Source organism: Amphiprion ocellaris, chromosome 3 (genome assembly GCF_022539595.1).
Source record: "Amphiprion ocellaris isolate individual 3 ecotype Okinawa chromosome 3, ASM2253959v1, whole genome shotgun sequence".
Lineage (NCBI taxonomy): Eukaryota > Metazoa > Chordata > Actinopteri > Pomacentridae > Amphiprion > Amphiprion ocellaris.
The window spans coordinates 7,402,939-7,426,077 of record NC_072768.1 but is presented as its reverse complement, the minus strand read 5'-3'; the positions used below and the strand labels follow the sequence as shown (position 1 = coordinate 7,426,077).

Genomic DNA, 23,139 nt, shown 5'->3' with positions numbered 1-23,139 from the left:
AAATAAGAGCGCTATGAATAAAATGCGTTGTTATTTTTATCTCCACCTCTCATCCTCTTGAAGCCGTTTTTTCCTGTCATCTACAGACCATGAGTGCATATTTCACATGTTCTTTTTTCTCTCTGTTTCTTTTTGTTAATTCTCTTTCTTTTTTCGTCTCTGCAACTTCTCCTGCTAAAACTAGAACATGAAGGCCTAGATGCCAACAGCAGAATGTTTCACCCTGGCAGGCCGACATCAGAGCCGCTGCGATGCATGACAAAGCTACGCAGCTGGCATCGGCTAACACCACCTAGCTGCACACTAGCAGGCAGTGTTCAGTGTTGTCTACGGTTTGGCTGTGTGCTTGCAGATTGGTGGGAAACACGCAAACTCTAGACCCACTGGGGAGGCAGCTGGCTCTAACCAAGTGATGTTCTCCTCCTCTACACAACACACACACACAAATCTGAAAAAGGCAAGACTGCATCAGCCCGAGCTCCAACTGGGTGAGATCACCGCTGTGGTAAAAATACGGCTGTCCTGAGAGAGACATGTTTCTCACAAACACTTTCACGCAATCAATGAAGTACGCGAGCGTGCCCTTAACCCTTGCGCACACATGGACTCACAAGCATGTGCACACGCAAACATTTTCCAACTGCCGCAACCACCACATCCTGTGTGAATACAAATCTTAAACTAAGTACAGGATGAGACTCCGGCGCTACCCGGATTACTTCTCTCATTCACAAACACAATTGTCCTACTGGGACCTGGCTCGCTCCGTGACATAATCCACATGTAGGAAGTGGGGTGCTTTGTAAACCGGACTTATTGATTATTTAGTGAATGTAGGAAACCTAAGAAGAGTCACCAATTGTTTTTGGATTGATATGCTCCCAGTACATGCACATGGGTTGTGTAACATGTCATTCAAGCAGCTTATCCACAATCTTCCTGCAATTAATTCCGCTTGTTTATGGGAAGTTTGTCAATAAAAAAAGTGTTTTAAACTATGAAGAAATGTGTGTCCCTGCAAGACTTTGCCCTAATCGCCCTCTGGCATGCTTCTGCAGAAGTAACAGCTAAGGCAGAAAATCCTCTTCCCCTTAGACAGTAAGCTTAGTAATTATTCTTTTATTCACCCTGTCCATCCCATTTATGGATTCTTCTCTCTCTATCTGATCCTCCGTTCGTTTCCCTTCCCACCCACATCACCCTCACCTGATTTGCAGCAATGCTACCGTGTACACAGCGTGTGCATGTGTGGTCTGCATATGCGAGGCTGAAAATAAGTTGTCAGTCAGATATGAAGTCATCGCGGGAATTATTAGTATCATAAATCAGAGGCTCAGCAGAGGGGGAGGTGGAAAAGAAGGAGGCAGGGGGAGAGGATGAATGGAGGAGAAAGAGAGAAAGGAAAGAGGATTATTTCAAGCAATTTTTACCATGAAGTTTTAAGAATGTGCAAGGGGAGTGATACAAATCAAAGCCAGGAATGACAGAGAAAAGGGAAGGAAGCATAAATGAACTTGCTCTAATTTCTGTTGTTGATTTATTTATCCTTTTTTTTGGCCTACTTCCTTGAGCTCAAGGTGAGGTTTTCAAATTACTATTTCTGTCAAACAAATGTTGTAAATATATTTAATTTCAGATGCAAATCCTCACATTTGAGACACTGGAACCAGGTAATGTTTGATAAATGACTCACACAAATAATTGTTTCCAAATTGTATATATGTCACGTAAAATCGTCTATTTTCAATTTATTTCAAAGGCACTGTCCTTACATGCTCACAGTGGCTATTGTTTGAAGAGTCGAAGATACAAGCTCGCACAACATGACCCCTGACCTCTGAACTTTCTCTGTACTCAGTTTGTTCACAAATCACACTTTGTACCACTGTGTGTTCACAAATACTTTGTACCCAAACAGACTCCTTGCCGCTTCCGCTGATAGCAAAGACTGTATAAAGAAGAAAAACCCATCATCTAAATAGTCTTCCCCACATATTTTCTTAGCATCATATCGCATTAATCACGATGTTTCTAAAGTCCGACTGCTGTTTCCAATTCCTGTCTCTCATGACTTTTCTCTAATGAGATTTCTGCAGCTTCCTTTAACACACAAGCACATCTGCAGCATTCATTCACGTGATGTTTTAATGCACAAGTGCATGCATGCAAGCATTCCGATGTGTACACGCAATGTCCTCCTACATATATGCATACACACATAAACATCATATATCTACAGACAGTGGCTGCTGGCTCCACTGACCCTAATAATACAACCACCCAAACAACAGCCAGCGTCATTGGCTGAGTCTTTCTGGGGAATATTCTCTGCCACTGTTGTCGTGGAAACAGCAGAAAAGCGGGGACAGAAATGGAAGAGGTGTGATTTCTCTTTTTTCTTCTGAAGAAACTCAGCGAGAGCGAGCTGTGGAGACTGATAAAGAGGAAGAGGAGGGAAGTGCTGACAGGTGGTCTTTCATTAATAACAAAATGATGTCTGATCAGAAAAGCTGAGGTGGAAAATCCAGGATTTTCAGACAATCAGAGGGTGTGTGTGTGCACACGTGCGTGTGTGTGTCTGACATGAAAGATGGTTGTGTGTGTGCATACAGTATGTATGGCTGTGCCCACCCTAAGCATGTACTCGGTTCATCTCTGTGACTGTGACTAATTGTGGAGACCGGGTACTTTGAGGCAATCCTCGGCATCCATGAATGACTCATGAAAAAGCGCTAATCTCCCAGTGGAGTGAGAGCACCGAGAGGAGGAGAGGAACGAGGATGTGGGGATGCAGAGAGCAGAGCAGAGATTTGCCCGAACAGCATGCCTCTGCCGTCTCATTTCCAATCCTGACTGAGGCAGATTACACTCCTTTCTGCGCTGACATATTTGGGACGGATTCATAAGCCTCTGCGGGTGGATGTGTGTGTAATGCTGTCCCTTAAAAAGCTGCAGCCACCACAATTGAGATGTTATTAACTCAACGAGGCTATTAACAGTCTTGCTGGGGCTCAATTATAAGTCTTAGTGTGCTTAGTGGACACTATGACAGGATAATAACTGTGGTAAATAAGGCCAGAGGATTGGAAGTTAAGCTTCCGCATTACTGTAGTGATGCTGGGTAAGAGAAAGACTCCAGGGAAGCTTAAACATCAAAGAGTCATCAGAAAGGCTTTGCATTCAGAGAGTATGCTTTTATATTTCCTCCTCTCCCTCCTACCTTTGCATATACCTGTGAATCTGACACCACAGTCAGAATGCTTGTGTGGCGTTAAGAAATGAGGAAAGACTGGCGTTATGTGACTGAGATGCAGACTTGTTGAGCTCATCAGTGACATCTGCTGACCAAACTGTGCAATGACAGCAGTGCACCTGCTCGCTGTACAATAAGGTGATGATAATGTCTGCACAAAGGCTCCAAAAGTCCATTCATCATCTCATGGTCTCAATATTTAACAGCCCCACATACGGGCACAGACACTCTTGCGTACCGGTGAGCAGGGAGACTTTGTGGAAGGTTCCCTCCAGCTTCCCCATGAGAATGTGCACAAAGCCGTCTTTGGACAGATGACCGGCCTCTTTGGAGCTCTGGTCATAAACCACCACTTCTTGCTTCCTGCCCAGCTCCACCTGCGTAAAAAAAGACAAATGACAAAGAAGAGAGGGGATTTCATTACACAATGCTGCTGTGGAAAATACGACAGGGATCCACTGCCAACGAGGAAGAGTTCTCGAATATGACTGGAATTCTAAGCATCTAGTTGTCATAATGGAAAGTATAATTGAGAGCTAATTCATTTGGGACACACCCATATGTTACTTCGCCTGAAAGGTTGGTTCTGGGGAATATCTTGTCTTTGCCGTGAAGATACTGTTACCGTCTAACCCTGGGGTAGCTTCCTCATACACCTGACCACTCTGATGTTCTCATATTTACCAGGAAGCAGTAACAAGGAAAAGAAAATGAACCCACAAACATTTGACGCACTGGGAGTTGTGACAACAAACAGTGTCTTTATCAGTGCCGGTGACTGCAGCAGCAAGCAGGATGAATTACAGGTGATTCCAGAGTAAGTTATAAAGATAAAGCATAGGAATATAAATAATGCATGAGCGCTGAGCATTGCACCGTGCAACTCTGAATGTAATATTTATCGAGCAGATAACTGCTGAGAAGGACGTTTGTTGTGACGGTGGGTAATATCTGCAAAGATCATAAAAGCTGGCGACGTGGTGAAGGGTCTGGACGTCCGTTTCTTGGGAGAAGGATGAGAGGATATGCGCCGATGTGACAAAGTGTTTCTGCGATTCGGGTGAGGGAGTGTGAGCATGTGTGCCGGACTGCACACACATACACACACTAGCCAGGCTGTGTTGTTCCCCATGTTGTCAGGCAGGCTTTGGTCACGTGACCGTCAGGCAGCGCCTACTGCAGCTATGAATCACTGCATCACTGAACTGCCACTGGACAGGAGAGAGGAGAGGGAAGGAGGGGGGAAGGAGGGCTGGCTGGAGGGAGGAAGGGATGGAGAGGGTGGGAGTGGAGGGGTAGTGGGGCAGGCAACGACGGAGGCGAGATGGAGAATGATGTAAGATGAGAATAAAGAAGAAGAGAGGGAAGATGAGGAAAATGAGGCGAGGATAAAAGGAGGAGGTGAACAAAAGCCGGAGGGGGTCGAGGATGAGACAATTCAGTGGTTTTCTTTGTTTTCCTCAATTAACAAAAGTGCACCATCTTGATGTGCAACGTGCCAGTGAATATCTGCTCGCTTCCAGGCAAAACTGCAGTTTTTCCAAGTGTTTCTCAGGCGCTACTTCCCTCTCTGTGCGTTAAAAGACACACTAGTGAGGACAGCTTATGGTATACACAGCTACTCGGTGCGCATGGAGTGTGTCTGATTATGTTTCTGCTTACAGAGCAGCTGTAGCAGAGTGGCCGGGAACACAGCCAGGCAGGTGATTTAGACAGGACAAGGTCAGTCTGAGGAGTCTGGTTAGAAGTTACTCTAGTCTAGTATAACCTGACTTGGCTCTGCCTGCCTGCCTGCATCAAACATTATAAAAGCATGACAACCTGATCTGTAGCATCGACCATGAGAAATGTCAAATTCGTTTATTACTTGTCATTAACCCTCTGAACCCCAAGCACTTTCCTACAATTTTACTCACTGTGGGTCCATTTTTTACTGCAACATGAAGTCCTGCTCCTCTAATCAAACAGCACAACTATGGCCAGAACTCAAAAATGTCTTTTGTGCAATACGACAGAATCGTAACAAAAAGGGAAAAAATGAAAACTGAAATTGTTTTGACTATTTATTTATTTTTTAATAAAAGTAAAAGAGTACAAAAGAGCCCACTGTTGAAAAAACAGGGATTTTGTAGTACATACTATAGATATTTTACTACTTACAGTTTTAATTTGCTCCCATGTTTGTGTTCCATCTGCTCTGTGTAAACACAGCTGGCAGTTCAGCCCAGTTCAGCTGAAAAGATCCTGATTTTTTGTCATGTGACTATTGGTCTCAGCTGAGGTATTAATGACTTGTCAGTTGTCCCATGGAGCTCAGAATTTTTAAATTTTTACAGACTGTGGTTAGTGAACACCATTTATTTTTGGTGAATATTTATATAAGACACTTTGAATAAAGCAATTTTGATTAAATATCACAATTTTAAGCTTTGATTTGGTCACACGTGGGTAGTTCAAGGACATCCGATAGTTCAAACTCCCTGTTTTTACAGTTTCTGGCTCAAATAAATGGTGGTAATTCTGGCAATTTTTAAAAAGACAATATATCCTTCAAACCCGGCAGTAGGTTTTGGGTTTGATAGAGTTAATATAGACAACATACAAAAGAGTTTGCCACTAACATCTTTTGCTGTTTAGCCAAAGTGTTTACGGCAATAAATGAGAACCAGATTTCCCTGCTTTGATTCTGGCTATCCTTGCTAGAATGTTAGCTGTATAGTGAAGGCATAAAATAATTACATTATCATGTCAGAAGCACAGCTGACTGTGAAGCCATCGGTCTCAATATATTGTCACATACAGAAATATCGAAAGATGCAATTAGATAAAATAGCTTTAGTTATTAGACAGAGCCTGGTGGTAATTAGCATTGATTTGTCAGATGCATCAATGCAATGCTACAAACTGAAAATACACCGCGTCCATGTTCTCTCACCTTAGCCTTGACCTATAGCATAACATTTAGCTGTTATTAGGTATTCTTACTACGTACACATTCATCTTCTGACTTCTAACTGCTACTCTTTCCATCTTTATTCACCCTGCTGGGTAATTTTGGATCATGATCCTAATGGGATCAGATCTAATTTGGGAGTCTGACCTCACTGCCTGAGGATTACAGTCCTTTAACTGTACATTCGTGCACGCCAGAAATACACACAGACGTGCTCTATGGTCTTGTTTGTCAGCTCCATGGTGCAAAACGACTGCAGCCGTTAAAATTGTTAATCAGTCTATTACTCAGTGTTGGACAAGCAGTGGGAGATCCATTCAGCTTTTATGAGACAATGAGTCATATATCCTTGTTTAACAAATTTGTAACTTGCAGTATATGCAAGGTAATGAATGTCTCCTGTGTATGCTGTCTGTAAAACTACTACACAGTATTTTAATTATTACATGTATAGTAAATATTAAAATTATGCATTTTCCTCAATATGCAAACAGATTGGATTTATTAATTACATAAAATGTGGTGTTTATGTTCCAGTGCTAGAAAACAGAAGAAAATCCAAATTCAGCTTCTAACAGACAAATTAAACGTTTTTTTTATCTATAATTTTTTAGCAAAATCTACCGTACACATGCTACATTCATTCAGTGTTTCAGCTAAGAGGATGGAATTACACATCACCTCACCCACTGTAGAAGTGTTCCCTGTGAGTGGGAAATAAATAGCTTTTCTATTTAATAGAGTCTATGAATGACGGCACTTACAGCAGTAGTATGGATTATGCTTTAGATTTTGCTTGAATGACGGGATAAAACTACACATCCTGCTGCGTACGTGATGTGCATGGAGTTTGCTGCAGTGTTAGAGGTCAACGACCCAGGGCTGGAGTTGGCTCTGAGACTGCAGCAGCAGAACAGATCCCTCATCCCTCTGCAGTGCTACAGCATCACTGCTATTACGGTACTGGCCCAGGCTCTCTGACGCATGCACACTGCAGGTAAACAAGGAATGCCACTGGCAGAGAGGGAAAGCAAGAGAGGAAAGAAGGGAGGAAGGAAGCGAGGAAAGAAAAGCCAAAAAGGGGGTCAGGGGGAAAACTGAAAGAGGGAGGAGGATTGGATGTAGCCACAGCATTAAAACCACCTGCCAAACATTGTTTACATCACCCTTGTGTCACCAAAACAGCTCTGACCAGTGAGGGCACTGACATGGCACCTCTGGGGGTGTCCGTTGGTAACTGACACCAGGATGTAGGGGGTAAATACTTTGGGTCCCATGAGATTGAGATCTGGGGAGTCTGGAGACCAGGTCAATGCCTTCCTGAGCAGTTTTTGCAGCATGGTGAGGGGGGGGGCTTGGTCTGAAACATTGTTTAGTTAGGTGTAACATCCACGTGAATGCCAGGAGCCAAGGTTTCCCAGCAAAATGCTGCAGTAGAACAAGACAGTAAATGTCATTCAATTAATCGCTCGGTGGTTTTAATGTTGTGGCACATCAGTGTAAATACAGAGAGGGATAAGAGGGACAGAAGGTGGCACTGGCAGATCAAATGCTACAATTCTGCTGTACCAAAGCTTTCTCTAAAGGATCAGGAGGCTGGCATCACAGCAGGACATAAACAAGCAGCGGTCACAGGACAGAGGTTGGATTTCTCCTGCCTGTTGCAGAGGAAAATACCAAGAAACAGAAATTCACATTTGCAAGTTTGTGCTGGATATGTGAACTTAGAAAAAAATGAAGGTGTTGGGCAACAGTCAAAAGTCTCTGCAAGACTCTAAATGACCCTGTGTTGTAAAATATGTAAGGAGTGAAAGAAAAACAAGGTCTAAGACAAGGCTGCAAGTCAAGGCCTGGACTTACTGTCAATGCTCCTCTGTAGGGACAGTTTGTACACTCACACACACACAAAACACACACACACACACACACACACACACACACACACACACCATGAAACATAGATGATGGGGACAAAAGTTATCTGTGGAATTGTGGAAACACAGCCCCTGCGTACAGTAAGAGCTTGTGCAACAAACTGAAACATGGTTTCCCCTGACCTCAGTAGTGCTACTGACCAGTGACAAGGTCAGTGCTGAGCGGGACAATATGTGTGTCTGTGTGTGAACTGGTCTGTGACACAACATCAGCATAAACAGTCTAAAAATGGACCCACATTCCTGAGGTGCAGTCTGGGTGCTCTCAGATCGTCCACTATGGGATGTCTCACAGAGAACAAGATGACTGCAGTACGAGCCCTCTACAGTTAATAGTGTTTGCAGCTCAAACTGTGAGGAGCTGAAGAGACATGAAGAATTTAAAAAATACTGTAAAAATCTTTTATTTGACAACATCTTGCCCTATATATCAACACATCGACTGCACTGTAAATCATCCACTTAATGCTGGGTCTGATTGATTCATAGGCACATTTCCGACGCTCTTATTATCTCAGTCTTGCACCAAACTCGTTTTATAGTTGGACACCTGACACTACATACAGTACATGACATCCTGATAAAAGCCCTGATGCATGCAGCAGGCAGTGACCTCCCCCAGCAGTGTATCTGTCAGTTTAAGACTCCGCCACACAGTTTGCAACGTACACCTCTCACCGCTGTAAAGATACCACCCCGGGGCCAGATGATGTCATTGACTGGCACTGGCAGCTGCCACTTCCATGTATGCTTTAGTAGGTGTGATGTGTGTGTGTGTCATGCTGTGCCTCTATCCTTATTGGAACCAACTGTTCAAGGGATATAAAGTAATTCACAGTAAACCCGGGTTTACGGGCAAGAATTAGGATTATGTTTGGAATTTAGATTAAGTTTATGAGGTGAGGAATTAATGTCATTCGTGGAAAGTCCTTGGAAGTGCAGCGCTACGCTTGTGTGTACGTGTTTTTAGACGAGGATGTGAAGATGTTGCGGGGTGGTGAAAGTCCCTGACGTCCCCATGCATGTGCAGAGTGAGGTCATTGGCGATAATTTCATGAGATGTGGTCACCAGATCTGGTGACACCTTCACACTGCTGAATGTCAGGGGACCTTTACGGCACACACACCAGGTCCATACAGGTTAAACATTCAGATGCAAGTAAATACGAGTGTACGGTTTCTCACAGAGTAAACTGTTGTCTACAGAGACCACATGCATGCTGCAGATCCGGTTAAACCACGTCATCCTTCTCAGTTATTCCATTTTGTAAACTACATTTCATATCCTCCAAGCAGTCCTTTAATCTTTTCTAAATGAACACACGTATTTCACATAAATGTTACTGTTAATTTGGGAGGTCGTAGTTTTAATCTAAGACTATATACAGAGTGTGTGTGTGTATCTATGTCAAACAGTGGGATCTTTAAAGCAAACAATGATTCATGGAATGACCTCATCAAAGCAAACACATGACATAACCGGCTCTGCAGAAAAACCACCGCTGGTTGTAGCGTTGTCTGTTTGAACTCGACAAAAGGAAAAATGTAAATGAAACATACAGAAAATTCCCTGAGTTTACCCTCTGGGTCATCTGGAAAAAAAATCTGTGTGTGAGTCATGAACTAAATTCTCAGTTCCTGATGCTACTGTCAAGGCAGATGACACATGAATCGCTCATGTGTTGCCCTTCATGTTGAAATATTGTACTGGAGTTACTGGAAAAGTCAGAACAACACTGTTATGAAACAAAGTGTTTTCCACACACCAGCGTCTTTTACCGTGTGTCTAGCACTTAAATAACAAGCAAGCATTTTGTTGCCAGTTTTTACTTTTAAAGCTAAGAAGTAGTCGCTGTTTATTCTCCGAATTATCCTTGGATTTCCCATCATGTGCCAGCCATTACAGTCACCCCACTTCCCCTTTGCATGGAGGATAAACACAACATATGGTGCGTCATCAGTGGAATTGATGGAGATCTTCTTCATTGCTAAATGCATTAGTTGGTCACGTGTCGTCTCTCCCTGTGCAGCAGGGCACTCAGCCAATCCTACCAATTAAGATCACAGACAAGATCACAGACCCACTGCCTGGCTGGCTTTATTGCTACGTGGCCATTCTACCAAACAACAATAATAATTGGACTACTGTTCATTATCATGTCTAATATGTTGGTGTCACAACCCTCAAAGACAAACTGGGGTGTAATTACAGGTGCAGGACGTAAGTAGAACTGGCTATGTAAGTATTGTCATAAAGGAACGACACATGATCCATTAGTATATCTGTATTTTAGCTATCTACAGATTTGCTGAATCTTGTTTATACTGTAAAACAACTCAACTCTATTTAAAATGTCCAACTTTAACATCCCAGCTTATTCAATCTTCAAATTGTCTGTATAATCTGACAAATAGTGCAGGAAGAAGCCACAAACCATTGCATTTCAGAAGCTTGGAAATTAATGTTGGGCTTTTCTTTCTTAATAAATTATTTAAATGGTTATTTGTCTTTGGAAATGTGTTACTCATTTTCTGTCAGTTGAGTTATTGATGCATGGGCTAAATGTTTCAAAGCTACATCAGTGGAACTGATTTACTACATTTTTTAGTTTTTAGTCAATGGCCAAAAAGATCAGATCCAATTCCCAACTAGAGAATTGGGATGCATCAATCCATTTTCTCTGACTTTTCCACTACTGCTGCCAGTAATGGATGATCCCTGATTCGACATACGTAGTCTTTTTTTTTCTTCTACTCAAAATCTGGACTGAGCAGAACTGTAATCAGATTTTCTCATGCGGAAAAATGACATTTTTAAAGTATGCTGACAACAAAAATGCTTTGAATGTGGATCATTGCATCTGGCCGGTACCTGATCCACTTATCTAGGTCAGTATGCCGATGCAGCTGAGTTTACATCAAAAAAGTAAAATCACAGACCTCTCTTTGGCTCTGTTTGTGTCCTCAGCTGCAAAACATAACACTGGAAACATACTTGTGGCTATAAATATTTAGGTTCCACCTCATTCCAGCATGTGACAGCTTGTAAGAGTAACTTGTGTCTCTATGAGTAGGCTGCTGTGTTCTCGCTACTACCCAATTCATCAGAGTTGTGGCCTCCATGCCTCCATGCAGGAGAAAGGGTGCTTCCCTGGGCTGCTACTGAAAACCTCTGGTCCATCTGTCGGGCCTGCCTGGCCGGCTGTCCCCCGTCACAGCAGCAGGGATTAGCTGGGCTTAAGTCAAGAAATCAGCCGCCTGTCCTCCAGCCTGTCAGGAAAGACACGAGGAAGCCCCCTGTTCCCGACTAAGCCTGTGGCATCCCTCTCCCAGCAGAGGTCCTCCGCCATGTAGCCTACTGTATCCAGGCCCCTCTGACCTACATTAATAGAGAACATTAATAAAGAGGTAATGAAGGGATGGGATGTGAAAGGCAGAAGAAACAGGACACCATTTTGATTGCTGCTGTGCTGGTCAGGGATGTTCATTCAGCTCAGTTAACTGAAGCATTGGGAGCTTGTATGAAAGAGGGTAAGTGCAGCGCCTTGGGGGATGCAGGCTATTAGTTCTCAATGGGATGTGAGGCGGGAGGCAGCCGGGGAGGAGGCGGAGGCAGCAGCTCGTCCATGAATACCCTCAATGCTGCTCTCCTGCTTCCTGCATTCACTTCCCCAACAAAGAGCCACAATGGTGTCCTTTGCTGTCTTGGCTGGCTGAGGCGGCTCCTGGCGATGCTCAGAGCCGTGTGGGAGGTGGAGAGGGTGGGGTGTGTGTGTGTGTGTGTGTGTGTGTGTGTGTGTGTGTGTGTGTGTGTGTGTGTGTGTGTGTGTGTGTGTGTGTGTGTGTGTGTGGGTGTGTGTGGGTGTGTGTGTGTGTGAGGGGTTAGTTGGGAGCTGGCTTTAACACCACACAGCCAGTCTGCACGTGCCCAGCCCGCGGCCTGCCAGTGGCCACACAAAAGGGATGATGTCATGCTTAGCCAATAACAAAAGAGTCTGGGTTCGTCAGGCCCTCCTCTCTCACCCGGCTAGTTCCAGCTTTATCCAGCCTAGCATTAATCACAAGCCTTATCCTCTTTACTGGGGGTGGGGAATGGATAATAACAAACCAGCCATGGGGCAACGCAAGACCGGGAGAGGGAAACTGAATAAACGATGAAGGCTGATGGTGGGAAGCTGCAGGCTATGGTGAGAGAGACAGACAGACAGACAGACGGACAGAGCTGTCATGAGACTGAAAGTGAGAGAAATCAGGAGGAAGCATGGCTCTGTGGGGTGCCACAGTGTGAGATCTGCCAAGCACAGGGCCCCACACAGAGATGAACCCAACAGACCCGGCACAGAAACACACTCAAGCTCGCTGCGCTCACTGAAGTAACGAAACTCCGACTGGATCCAAAACCTATTAAACTTCACTGCCCTCCAGCTGCGGCTTTTTTTAACTCCTTCTGGCTTTTTCTTGTTGTTTGCTCTTTGTTGTATTTTTCTGTCTAAATCTGTTGTCAGTGAGAGTAGGTCATGCATCATCACGGCCCAAAAATAACACCAAAGTATCTGAGTAAAATTGGATCTTTTAGTGGGGGATGAGTCAAACACTCGGAGATGCACAGTCTTTGCCTGTGGTTCAGACCACAGGCAAACCTCAACTCAGGCTGGCTGAATGCTTCAATACAAGAGGTGTTACACAAGAACTTTGCACAGTTAATAATGGTAAATTTGGGGTGATAAGCAACAATAATCCATAGTTCTTAATTTTACCATGTGGAAAGTGTCAGTCACCTACAAGTGTAATGTAACAGGAGCAGCAAAGCAACACGGTAATCCACAGCAATAATGTGTAATTATTTGCAATTTGGTCGGCAGGGCGTGTTTTTGGTAATTTAAGTTTACAAGTCATTCACCAATTTTGTCAGCTACAGGACAGACACAGTATCTACAGGGCATAAAATGTGAGCAGCTCCTAAATCACTTTTATAAATAGATTCCACAGAATGAGAAGGGTGACAGGTCTGACACTCTGACCCACTCCTGGCAACCAGGAAGTAAAACAACAAAAACAAAAGTAGCATTTTATGCTACTGCCATTCTGTGCCACACCTAAGGAAAAATTTAAATCACCTGTTAAGTGTTACCGGCTGCTGTGAATCATCGTTTTATTCTTTTGGGTGTAACGTGGTTAAGAGGACCTAAAAATAGCATTTAGAGCCAAGAACAGGAACGACATCTGCCATGTCCTCCGCAGCTGTGTTATTGTCTTTATTCAGTCACTTAAAACTGCTGGGTGATGTATGCACACACAAACTACATGAGGGCACAAAACACATACCACACATGAAACACACAAACTTCACCCCACCCCACCCCTCCTCTCCCCCGCTTAGGTTTCCCCTCTCAGTGTTCCTTCAGTTTCACACAGAGACTAAAAATACAGGAGTCAGCATGCCACGGGTGGACAGGCCATGGAAAAAAGGCTGTCATATTTGGAGGAGAAGTCATGGAAACGGGAGGATCCGATTTCAGGGCCACTGATAAGCAACAAACCTACAGTACGCCTGCATGCCCACCAAATATAGCACCCACTGATGTGGCGCAGGCTTGGGCTAGCGCAGGGGAGGCCGATCCAGACCCACAGTGGTGCATGGGTCAAGCTGTCGGTGGTAATCTGGAAAACCTACAGAGCTGGTTCAGTATCTTGCTCAAGGACACTTCTACAGCGTGACGACTTGCTGACATGGGAACCAGAATCTGAGACCTCCGGTTCAAGGAAAGCTGCAGCACCTTCTGTAGATTACATGCATGCTGCAAGTAGTGTTGCTATGCTACAAGAGTAAAGAGTACATGCAACCATCGACCAACAGCAACAGCAACATATCTCCTCTAGGTCTAGTACCATCATTTCCTCAACAATATGTGTTGTCACAGCATTCCCACACTGATTCTGCTGCTTCTGCTGAAACAAGCAACATTGTGCTGACTCGTCCTAACTCAGAAATACACTATTTTAATCCCCCATAATCATGTTCAAAACTCCTCACTAACTTGTACTTTGTATCAAATAAAAACCTTGTAAGTCTAAAATGTCTCCTTGGCACAAAGGCGTTTTTTAAAGTTAAATATTCAGCTTTTTTAACTTTGCTTGTGGATAGGGGAATTTACAAAGCACACAAAGTACTGCGTTGAATGAAAAGGCTTGCCTTCAGTGATGAAATCCTTGACTGCTAAACTACTAGCGGCCTTTTGGGAAATACACAAAACCGCATTCTCATGGAGAATATCAATACCACTCTGCAATTTAAGTCTACCAGCAGCCCAACCAAAACAGTTCATAATGACTAGAAACAAGGAAAACAGCTCGTCTGACAAAATCCACCTACCATCACCTCTGCTGGTGTTATATCTCATTTGTTTGCAAGAAGTGAAAAAAACAATTCCAGATTATCAAACTGGTAGGAATCGAGAGCCTTGTCATTATCAGCAAGATGGAAGCTTTTCACACAGTCAGTCTGGTACTTAGAGGAAAGAATCTCTAAGCATCAACTGTCAGGTAGTTTTACCTGAGCTTTAACTCACCTTCACTTTGCCGTTGGGTTGCAGCAGCTCAGTGACAGACACCTTGTCCTGCTGCAGTCGCCTCTTCACCAACTTGGAGCAGCAAACGTTGACTGCACCCTGAACATGCGACGCGTTGTACTCGGAAAATGTCCTACTGTCGATCACCAGCAGGCGGCCTGTCCCTCTCTGGATGAGGCTCGCCAGGCGCTTGATGTCCATGGCGCTCCGCTTATTGGGCCCTTTCTCCCCTGCCATGTTGTAGGAAGGGCTGAGCCTCGGTACGCAGACGTAGGGGGTGGTAAGGGATGGGGTACGAAGGAAGAGGGGTAAATGAGAGAGGGGAAAGGTGGAGGAAGAGATGGGGAGAAGGAGGAGGAGAAAAGGTCAGTGGAGGAGGGCGACCACTGGAGCAGGCGCTACGAGATCCATGGTGCCTAAAACAGAAGAAAAAAGACAAAAATGAATCACACAGCGGCAGCTATGACACATGGCATTCAAGTCTGTTTCAAAGCTCTAACCTGACAGCTGTGACATTCAAGAATGCCGCTGTCAGTTTTTGCGATGCTCGTTTGTCATGCTCAGAAACACGATTCATTCATAGCTGATTTTTCGATTCAGTTAAAAAAAAAAAAAGAAAGAAAAATCTAAACTTTCTGATTCAAGCTTTCCTAATTTCAAATATTGTCTGGTCTCTTTCCTCTCCTATGACAGTAAACTGAATTTGTTTTGGTAAATATTTGAGGACGTCATCTCAGGCAACATTTTTTTTTTTTTTTTACCATTTTCTGACATTTTACAGAACAAACTCCTAATCAATTAATCAAGAAAATAAATGACAGATCAATCGACAGTGTAAATAGCCATTAGTTGCATAAAGAGCATCGCTGCTTGTTGTCCAGAGCCTTGGTCCAATCGCACCAGTACAACCAATAAAATAATTCAAAACCTACTGCTGCAAACTGACAATAACAGATCCACTGCGCATAATTTTCCAAATCTAAGTCCAGTGCATGATGTATTTTTATCCTTTTGTATCATCTTTCATTGGTGGGACTTTGAGCACCTTGCATATTAAAATAACCACAATGCTAAACATGAATATAAAAGTTATTTAAAGCCTTAAAAGCCAGCTGGATCATCTGCGAGGATTTATCAGTCCTGAGATCTGAAGAAATATCACACTTCCAAACACAAAGCCAAAGACTTAAATTAGACATGCACAACAATAAAACACAGGTGTGTGTGCGTGTCTGCGTACGAGTGTGTGAAGGTTGGTGGCTGTTGATCGGGGGGTCTCTTGTGCAGGAGCTCATGAAACAGGAAACTGAGGGCGTGAGATAAATTAAGCTGGGGGAATTCAGAGAGCAGGTCTGGACACAGGCAAAGGGCCTGCGTGACATCCTGTATGTGTGTGTGTGTGTGTGTGTGTGTGTGTGTGTGTGTGTGTGTGTGTGTGTGTGTGTGTGTGTGTGTGTGTGTCACAGAGAACCGTCTATAAACTTGATGAACTGCCTCCTCCTATCTATCACTTGTAATCACTGATCTCCTCCCTGCTCACATTCACTGCAGCACTTGTACATTTAACATGAGATGCACACACATGACATCATTTGAGAGACCTGTGTGTGCAGGAAACGAGTGTGTACATGATCATTACAAAACCATGGTGACATTTTTTTTTAAAACAACATAGAAATGAAATGGTCTATGTAGGCTGAGGACCATTTCATCGGTCAACCAGGTGTCATACGACAAGTGAGAAGGTCAGAATGTAAATGCCACCATGTTGTTTTATTCATCTACAGGCACGTGGTGTCATGAAAAATAAATGGGCCCCTCTCATTTACCCCAAAGCCTAAATGGAGGTTTAAACCTCGGGTGAAAAGGGAGAGTACGAGAGGCGGAGGTGTAGAAACAGATAGTGGAGGGCGATGAACACAAAAGCCTCGGCATAATATAACAGCGCAAACATACCATAAATTAATCATACTAGCAACACTGAAATTAAAGAGGGGGGTGTGACAGGGGGAAATAGTTAAATAGCAAACCAAAAACTGACCGGTTTTGATGATAACAGGACGTTATGTTCTTCTACAATTAGAGGAAAAACAGACTCTCTATGTGAGGCAGAAAAAAACCCATTCAGTGGTGAGAAGGTGGGCGAGAAAACAGACAGAGAGAGAGAGGCGATGTGGAGAAACTGTCTTCTGATTGCTAGTGTGTTAGGAAGACATCCAGCAGCTCTGCTCTGTAACTTTTCACCTGTGTTCTGACACCAATGCCGTGCAGGGAGGGAGAGAGGGGGAGAGAGGGGGAGAGAGGGGAGAGTCAGTGAAGGATGTTAATCAGCCAGGATCTCTCCAGCCTAGCAACTCAGCCAGCTCAAGGTGAGGGAGGGGACTGTAGTGGAGATGGAGCAGGGAGGAAAGAGAGGCTCATTTAAAGAGGGGGAAACATGAATGAAAGAACTACTAACTTACTGACAACTGCACCAAATAAAATACATGAATTCTGCTGCATACAGAATGCAAACAGTACTGCAGTGCCATTTACAACAGCAGAAGCCTTGCATCATTCCTCTAGATTCACAAAGCGATCATTTTCCGTCACTGAGGCCAAAATCTCCTATAGGCTGCTAACCAAGCCTCAACATAGATGTACACGTTGTTGCTGCCTGGCAACCTGCCTGATGCAAGAGCAGCAGAACAAGAACATGGAAGAAAATCTAGACAGACAGAAGCAACTCCCTGCACTGTAAACACAGCCAAACTGCTGCTGTATCACAAAGCAGCTACAGTAGACACAAGCAAGCTGCATAAAAATGAAGAAGCACTCAGCACTTTGCACAAATACCATTTAGCTTCAATTGTAGCTCAAAAGAGCAACTCAAAAAAAAACAAATCTAATCTACTTAATCTTGGCTAATCTGCTTGAGTGTGACAGTGCATGCCTCTGCATTAATATTGCAAGCAAAGCACAATTTTATGACCTGCGGCGACACACGACATAGCATACTGACACAGTGACACCTTCTGTTTTTCCCATAATGTGCAGCCGAAAATCCATCCTGCAGAAGCCTTGCTGCAGTGCGAGCGCCCCGCTACCAGAAACAGCCCCCGACCACGTTACGACCTGCCCCATCACCTGTTATGCCCTACCTTATATGGCAGGGAGCCCTCCAGTCCAGCAGCTAACAACACAGCTTCCAGGGGTGTGAATCTTTTCCTCTTTTTTTTCCCTGTGCCCCTGCTGCTGAGCGCAGCATCTGACGCTGCATATGTCTAATGGCGACTGCTCTCCCACCCACCCAGACTCTCGCACTTTTTTCTCTCTGAATCCCTCCTTCCTTCTCTATCACTCTCTTTCTTGTGCAGCGAGCGGAGATGGGGAGGGGAGGAGTGTGCAGGTTTACATGTGTGGCAGCGAGAGACCGGCGCTCTGCATCTTTCTACGTCATCTTACAGTAACTTTGCTCTCAGTGGACCCTGTTTGTGTGGACATGAAACAGTGTAGAAAGAAAATAAACAAGGAAATATCAGAATTCACAAAGAGAGACATGAGAAGATGGATAATGTAGACAGGGAGCACAAACCCCAGCATGCTTACTCAGCACAACAACTACAACTCATCCTAGTAATGCAAAAGCGTCTTGCTCCCTCCATCTCCCATTCAGGCAGGAAAAAAAAACAAAAACAAACAGGCTCCTCGCATTAAAGCAGGCAGCGGCCCGGAGCTTGCTGTGAAGCTCTGGTGGAACGGAGGAAAACAAGCAAAGTAGAGAGAAAGCAGAGAGACAGACACAGTGTGTACAGGCCCGGAGCAGATTCTGCTGTTGCCATAGAAACAGCCTGGCTGGGGTGATCAGGGGGCAACGGGGAGGGTGATGCTGATGGGATGCTACTGGTGCTGATGCTGGATGAGGAGACAAGAGGGAAGGGAAGCTAAAATCGACAGTGGTCTCTCAACTTTAGCTGTACAATGAAGTTATCATGTTTCCTTCACTAACAAATGATGAGATTCTTACAGTGAATTATTCAGCAAGTTGTAGATTAAAAATATCTCGGCTATATTTACTCTGTTTGATGTGTTCTCTGACCCACTCTAGTCTGAGACAGCAAATTTAGCATCACATTTTTCTATATTTGTCATGAGGTGGTGAGAACCATCCCCACAAAGTGAAAAGAAGTTCACATGGTCAGAAAGTCTAAGCAAAGACAAGACGACACAGCTTCACTTTGAAGACTGACTACAGGCAGAAAAACCACAACAACTGGTACATTTTGAAGGATTTTTCATCCATGATGGGAAACTTGAATATCTGAATTTATTGAAACTTTGAGCTGCGTAAACAAGAGAACCACGAGTGCATTGTATAATACAGAAATTAATAAATACATTCACATTTACTCTGTCACTCACAATCTGAAAAACATGTTATTTATCATTTATTGTAATCCTCTAAACCCCATAAACTATTGTTCAGTTTTTAGGGTATGTCATCTTTAAAAACATTTATCAGAACCAGAAACTAAACTAGTCAAGCGAGTCAAAAATGACCAACTCTTAGCATAAAATCTTGATATTTGATCAAAATCAGTGCACCCTATGTGTCTCATTTAAAGTTTGACAAAAACAAATTTTTGTTATAACCACATGGTGTAAAAAAAACCCCAAAAATTCTGTGTTCTGCGGCACAACTATGAAGTCAGTTCTGACAGCAAACATCCCATGACATTAAAAAGATGGACTGAACTGAGCTGAACTGCAGGCTGTGAATAAACAGAGCTGACATGAGACAAGCATGAAAAGAAATTACAAATGTAAGTAAAAATAAAATATTTACAGTATGCAGAGCCATCTTTTTTCCAGCACTGGTGACATCGACGACACTCGGGAAAATATTATACACATTTTTCAAAATTTTTGTAAAATAATTACAGAAATTCAATTTTTGTTTTTTTTCCTTTTTTATGATTCATGACCTTATAGCTGAGTCACGTTTTACAGAAGACATTTTGGAGATTATCCTACTCTTAGTCATGTTTGTGCCGTTTCCACAGAGGTGTAGCACTTTATATTGCAGTTAAAAATTAGCACATAGTGGGTAAAAATGTGACGTCAAATACAATAAAATAAAATAAAAACACTCAGAAACTGCTTGGGTTTGGGACGGCTAAACACCATTAGATTGTTAATTCAAAAACCTTCAGCATTTCAACGTATGAGATCATCTAAATAATTATTCACAGATCTAAATGTCATAGACCTTAATCTTGTTTACCAACTAGAAAGCAAAGAGGAAACTCAGAGCTGCAATATATTTTTCCTCTTCTTGCCAAATCACACAAATCATCAACAGACTTTACTGATGCTCTCTTTATAGCTGACAATAAAAGGCTGATAACAAAAAGGAGTCTAAGGAAGCAACCTTATCTCGATGACATGGGCAATCCGTGCAGGGATATTCGGGGGACTTTCATACAGAACCGTAAAATAAGCATGATTGGCCGGCTGAATAATGCCATATCAGACATCAGCGAGAGAAGCAAACACAAAGAGAGCAACTGGAGGGCAACCAGCGGTGATGTAATACCATCCAGGTTATTCATTAACTGGCTGCATAACGTCACCTGTGGCCACAGCCTTGAGTAGGCCGATATAAAGCCGCTCTTAGTCGCATACAATGACAGACATGACTTGTTTGTTTAGGCCACAAACAATGACATCATCAGAGCGTCTCATGCCTTTTACTCTGAGCCACAGATGCTCCCATGAGCTAAAAGTTTACATATGTGTATGTATACAAGCTGTCTGTCTCCTCTGACCGTATGTATCATTTATGCTGTACAAAGCGACCACAGCAAAGCACCATGCAGGTTCTCAGACCATCGACCATTAACACTACTTCCAGTTTCCAAAATAAAAATAAATAAAAACAAAACTTGATCATATTTCTTTGGAATTTAGGAAAATAACTATGCCATTAACATTTATTATGGACTGATCATTTTGGGCCTAAAAAATAATATACATTTTACATTGTAATTGTGTGCTTTGTCTGACTAAATCCAAAGATATTATAATAAATATTACTTTACTATAAAATTATGATTGTTTCCGCGGAGTGTTTCAATTTCCTGACTAAAAGTTGAACATGATATCAACTGTAATGTCAGGTCTCTACTTTTATAGCTGAACAATAATGAAACAAAACATCTGAAACCAGTGTTTCACATATTTATAGATACAATTTGTGATATACTGTAGGTGAACAGAAATGTTGGGGTCACACATTATGGCTGAATAACGAGAAAATCAATCATATTGTAATTATATTGGGAGATACCACGATATATGACTCATGAATAATTTTACATTTTTTCCCACTGAAACAAATATAAAAATTATAATCTTATTTTTGCTACAGTTTGTATAAAACATGCAATTTCATTTGCATCTGGGGAACGCAAATGAAAATGCATATAATTTGTCTCATATTCTATATACTAGTTATCTCTACAGCACCATAATTTTGACACATTTTTGACACATTTTGCTGCTACCATTTGCATATTGCACTTGGCGGTGTTGCGGTTTTCTTATTGCGATTTATCGTTAAGCCCAAGAGGAAGTATACAAGATCTTCATTTTCTGGTCAACAACAAAGTTGGTGAAAACCGTCTCAAACAGCACTTGGAAGAAAAATGTCAAAAGCAAAACAAGGCTCAGTTGGATCTCTAAGACATTTAAGGCTGTACTTATAATGGCTATATTGCCTCAAAATAAAACAGTAACTGAAATTGACTAGTAACTGTAATGTGTCTGCATTACAGACAAATGTAATCTGATTTCAGTAGTGTGTTATTTTGCAATTCACAATAACACTAGTGACCGGCTGGATGTAAATAATAAATGAATTCTTCACAAATAGGATTAATAGAGGGTCAAGCCTGTGGTGTTTACCCTTGGAATTAACCGGAGCAACATGAGCGGTGCTGCTCCAGTGATCATGTAATTTTTGAAAAAATCAATTTCTGGTTGGAGTCCCTGGTGGAGCAGATGATCACACTGTAAACACGGTGTCCAGGTAGAAAGCCTTGTGGTGTCCTCTGATCAATACAAGCTGCTGCTGAAGGGGGTCATGTAACAAAACCGGGACTCCACCATGACAACAATTACTACACAAATACTGATGCAAATAATACCTGACACAAAATGCACTAAATATATCGTGCGGGAAATCGTCCTGAAAAAGTGCACAAAGACATGGCACTGTATACAGTTTGATAATAACAATGGAGGGCTGAGCGGACGCAGCGCACTATAATAAACCGACCTACATTAGAAATAAGAATAGACTACAAAGCGTTGCCTTTAATAACGTTGCAAGGGGCTATAATTTGAGCGAAATAATGCTATTTAAACGTTTGTACAGTCCACAGTGGGAAACCTGTCCTGTGTTGTTATGACGCGTGGTTATGTCCGCATGCGAAAATGAAGCACACCACTGATCAGTGCGGGTTGTGATGACAATAAACGGCAAAAACAAACGGAAAATGACGACAAATATGCATTCTACGTACCTGGGAATGATCGAAGGGCGAGCGGCCGAATGTTTATCACAATAACAGGATCGATAAGTTGAGCCCGGACGGGTTTAATTCCCATTATAGGACGGGCGCGCACATACAGCAGGGGGAGGGTGTGCGCGCTGACAGACTCCCTGCTGCAGCACACAGAGGAGGGGAGGGGGGGCGCGAGCACGGACAGCCGTTGATAACGTCAGCGAGCTAACAGAGCAGCGACGGTTAATAACATTTTTTTAAAAAAGCCAATGATTAATCGATAAATACACAAATAAAGACTCACCTGGCCTGGGGACTCCACGCCGCGTGTTACTCAACTGGCCTCCATGTGTGTGGGGGACGGCGGTGGGGTCTTCATTGGAGGCTGGCCGGTGTTTACCTGGCGGGGGGACAGACAGTGAAGCCCGCAGCTGACAGAGGCTGACAGCGCCAGGAGCAAACGAGGCATGAAAGCGCGGTGACAGACGGCCACAAGCGGCTTCCTCGGAGCCGTTTGACCGTGTACCGGCCAGTGGAAAGAGTTAGATTAGCTACGCTAGGCTAAGTCAAGGCTAAAACGGTTAGTGTGTGTGTGTGTGTGTGTGTGTGTGTGTGTGTGTTGAGGGGGGGGGGGAATGAAGGTACAGGAGGTGCACTTTAGCACTTTCATGAACTAAAACGATGAGGTCATGGTTCAGCAGAGAGGGGGGGGTGGGGGGCGGAGAGCGGTGAAGTTGACGTCACCTCCAGCCAATCAGCGCAGGCGGCTTAAGGGTTAGATGACGTCTGCGTTGTGATCCACCGATTAAAGGGACAGTCTGGCCTGTTTAAAGGAGACGCGATACACGAGGAGGATCAAAACTGCATTCACCTGATACAAAGA

At 43.3% G+C, this 23,139-nt stretch overlaps 1 protein-coding gene across 3 annotated transcripts in view; it reads right to left on the bottom strand.

Annotated features, from left to right (window-relative positions):
- The window catches only part of dusp8a (dual specificity phosphatase 8a), a 46,104-nt gene extending 23,237 nt beyond the window's left edge, over positions 1-22,867 (bottom strand). Inside the window, exons 1-3 of one of the 3 annotated variants that reach the window (XM_023273526.3) lie at positions 22,561-22,867; positions 14,710-15,125; positions 3,492-3,630 (exon numbers count right to left, since the gene is read on the bottom strand). In XM_023273526.3, the coding sequence (XP_023129294.2) occupies positions 3,492-3,630; positions 14,710-14,946 (376 nt within the window). In that variant the 5' untranslated portion in view covers positions 14,947-15,125; positions 22,561-22,867. Of the gene's footprint in view, positions 1-3,491; positions 3,631-14,709; positions 15,126-17,849; positions 17,997-22,274; positions 22,432-22,560 lie in introns of those variants that run through there. The other 2 variants (XM_023273527.3, XM_023273528.3) reach the window with 2 other exon arrangements.
- Positions 22,868-23,139: the final 272 nt, after the last annotated feature.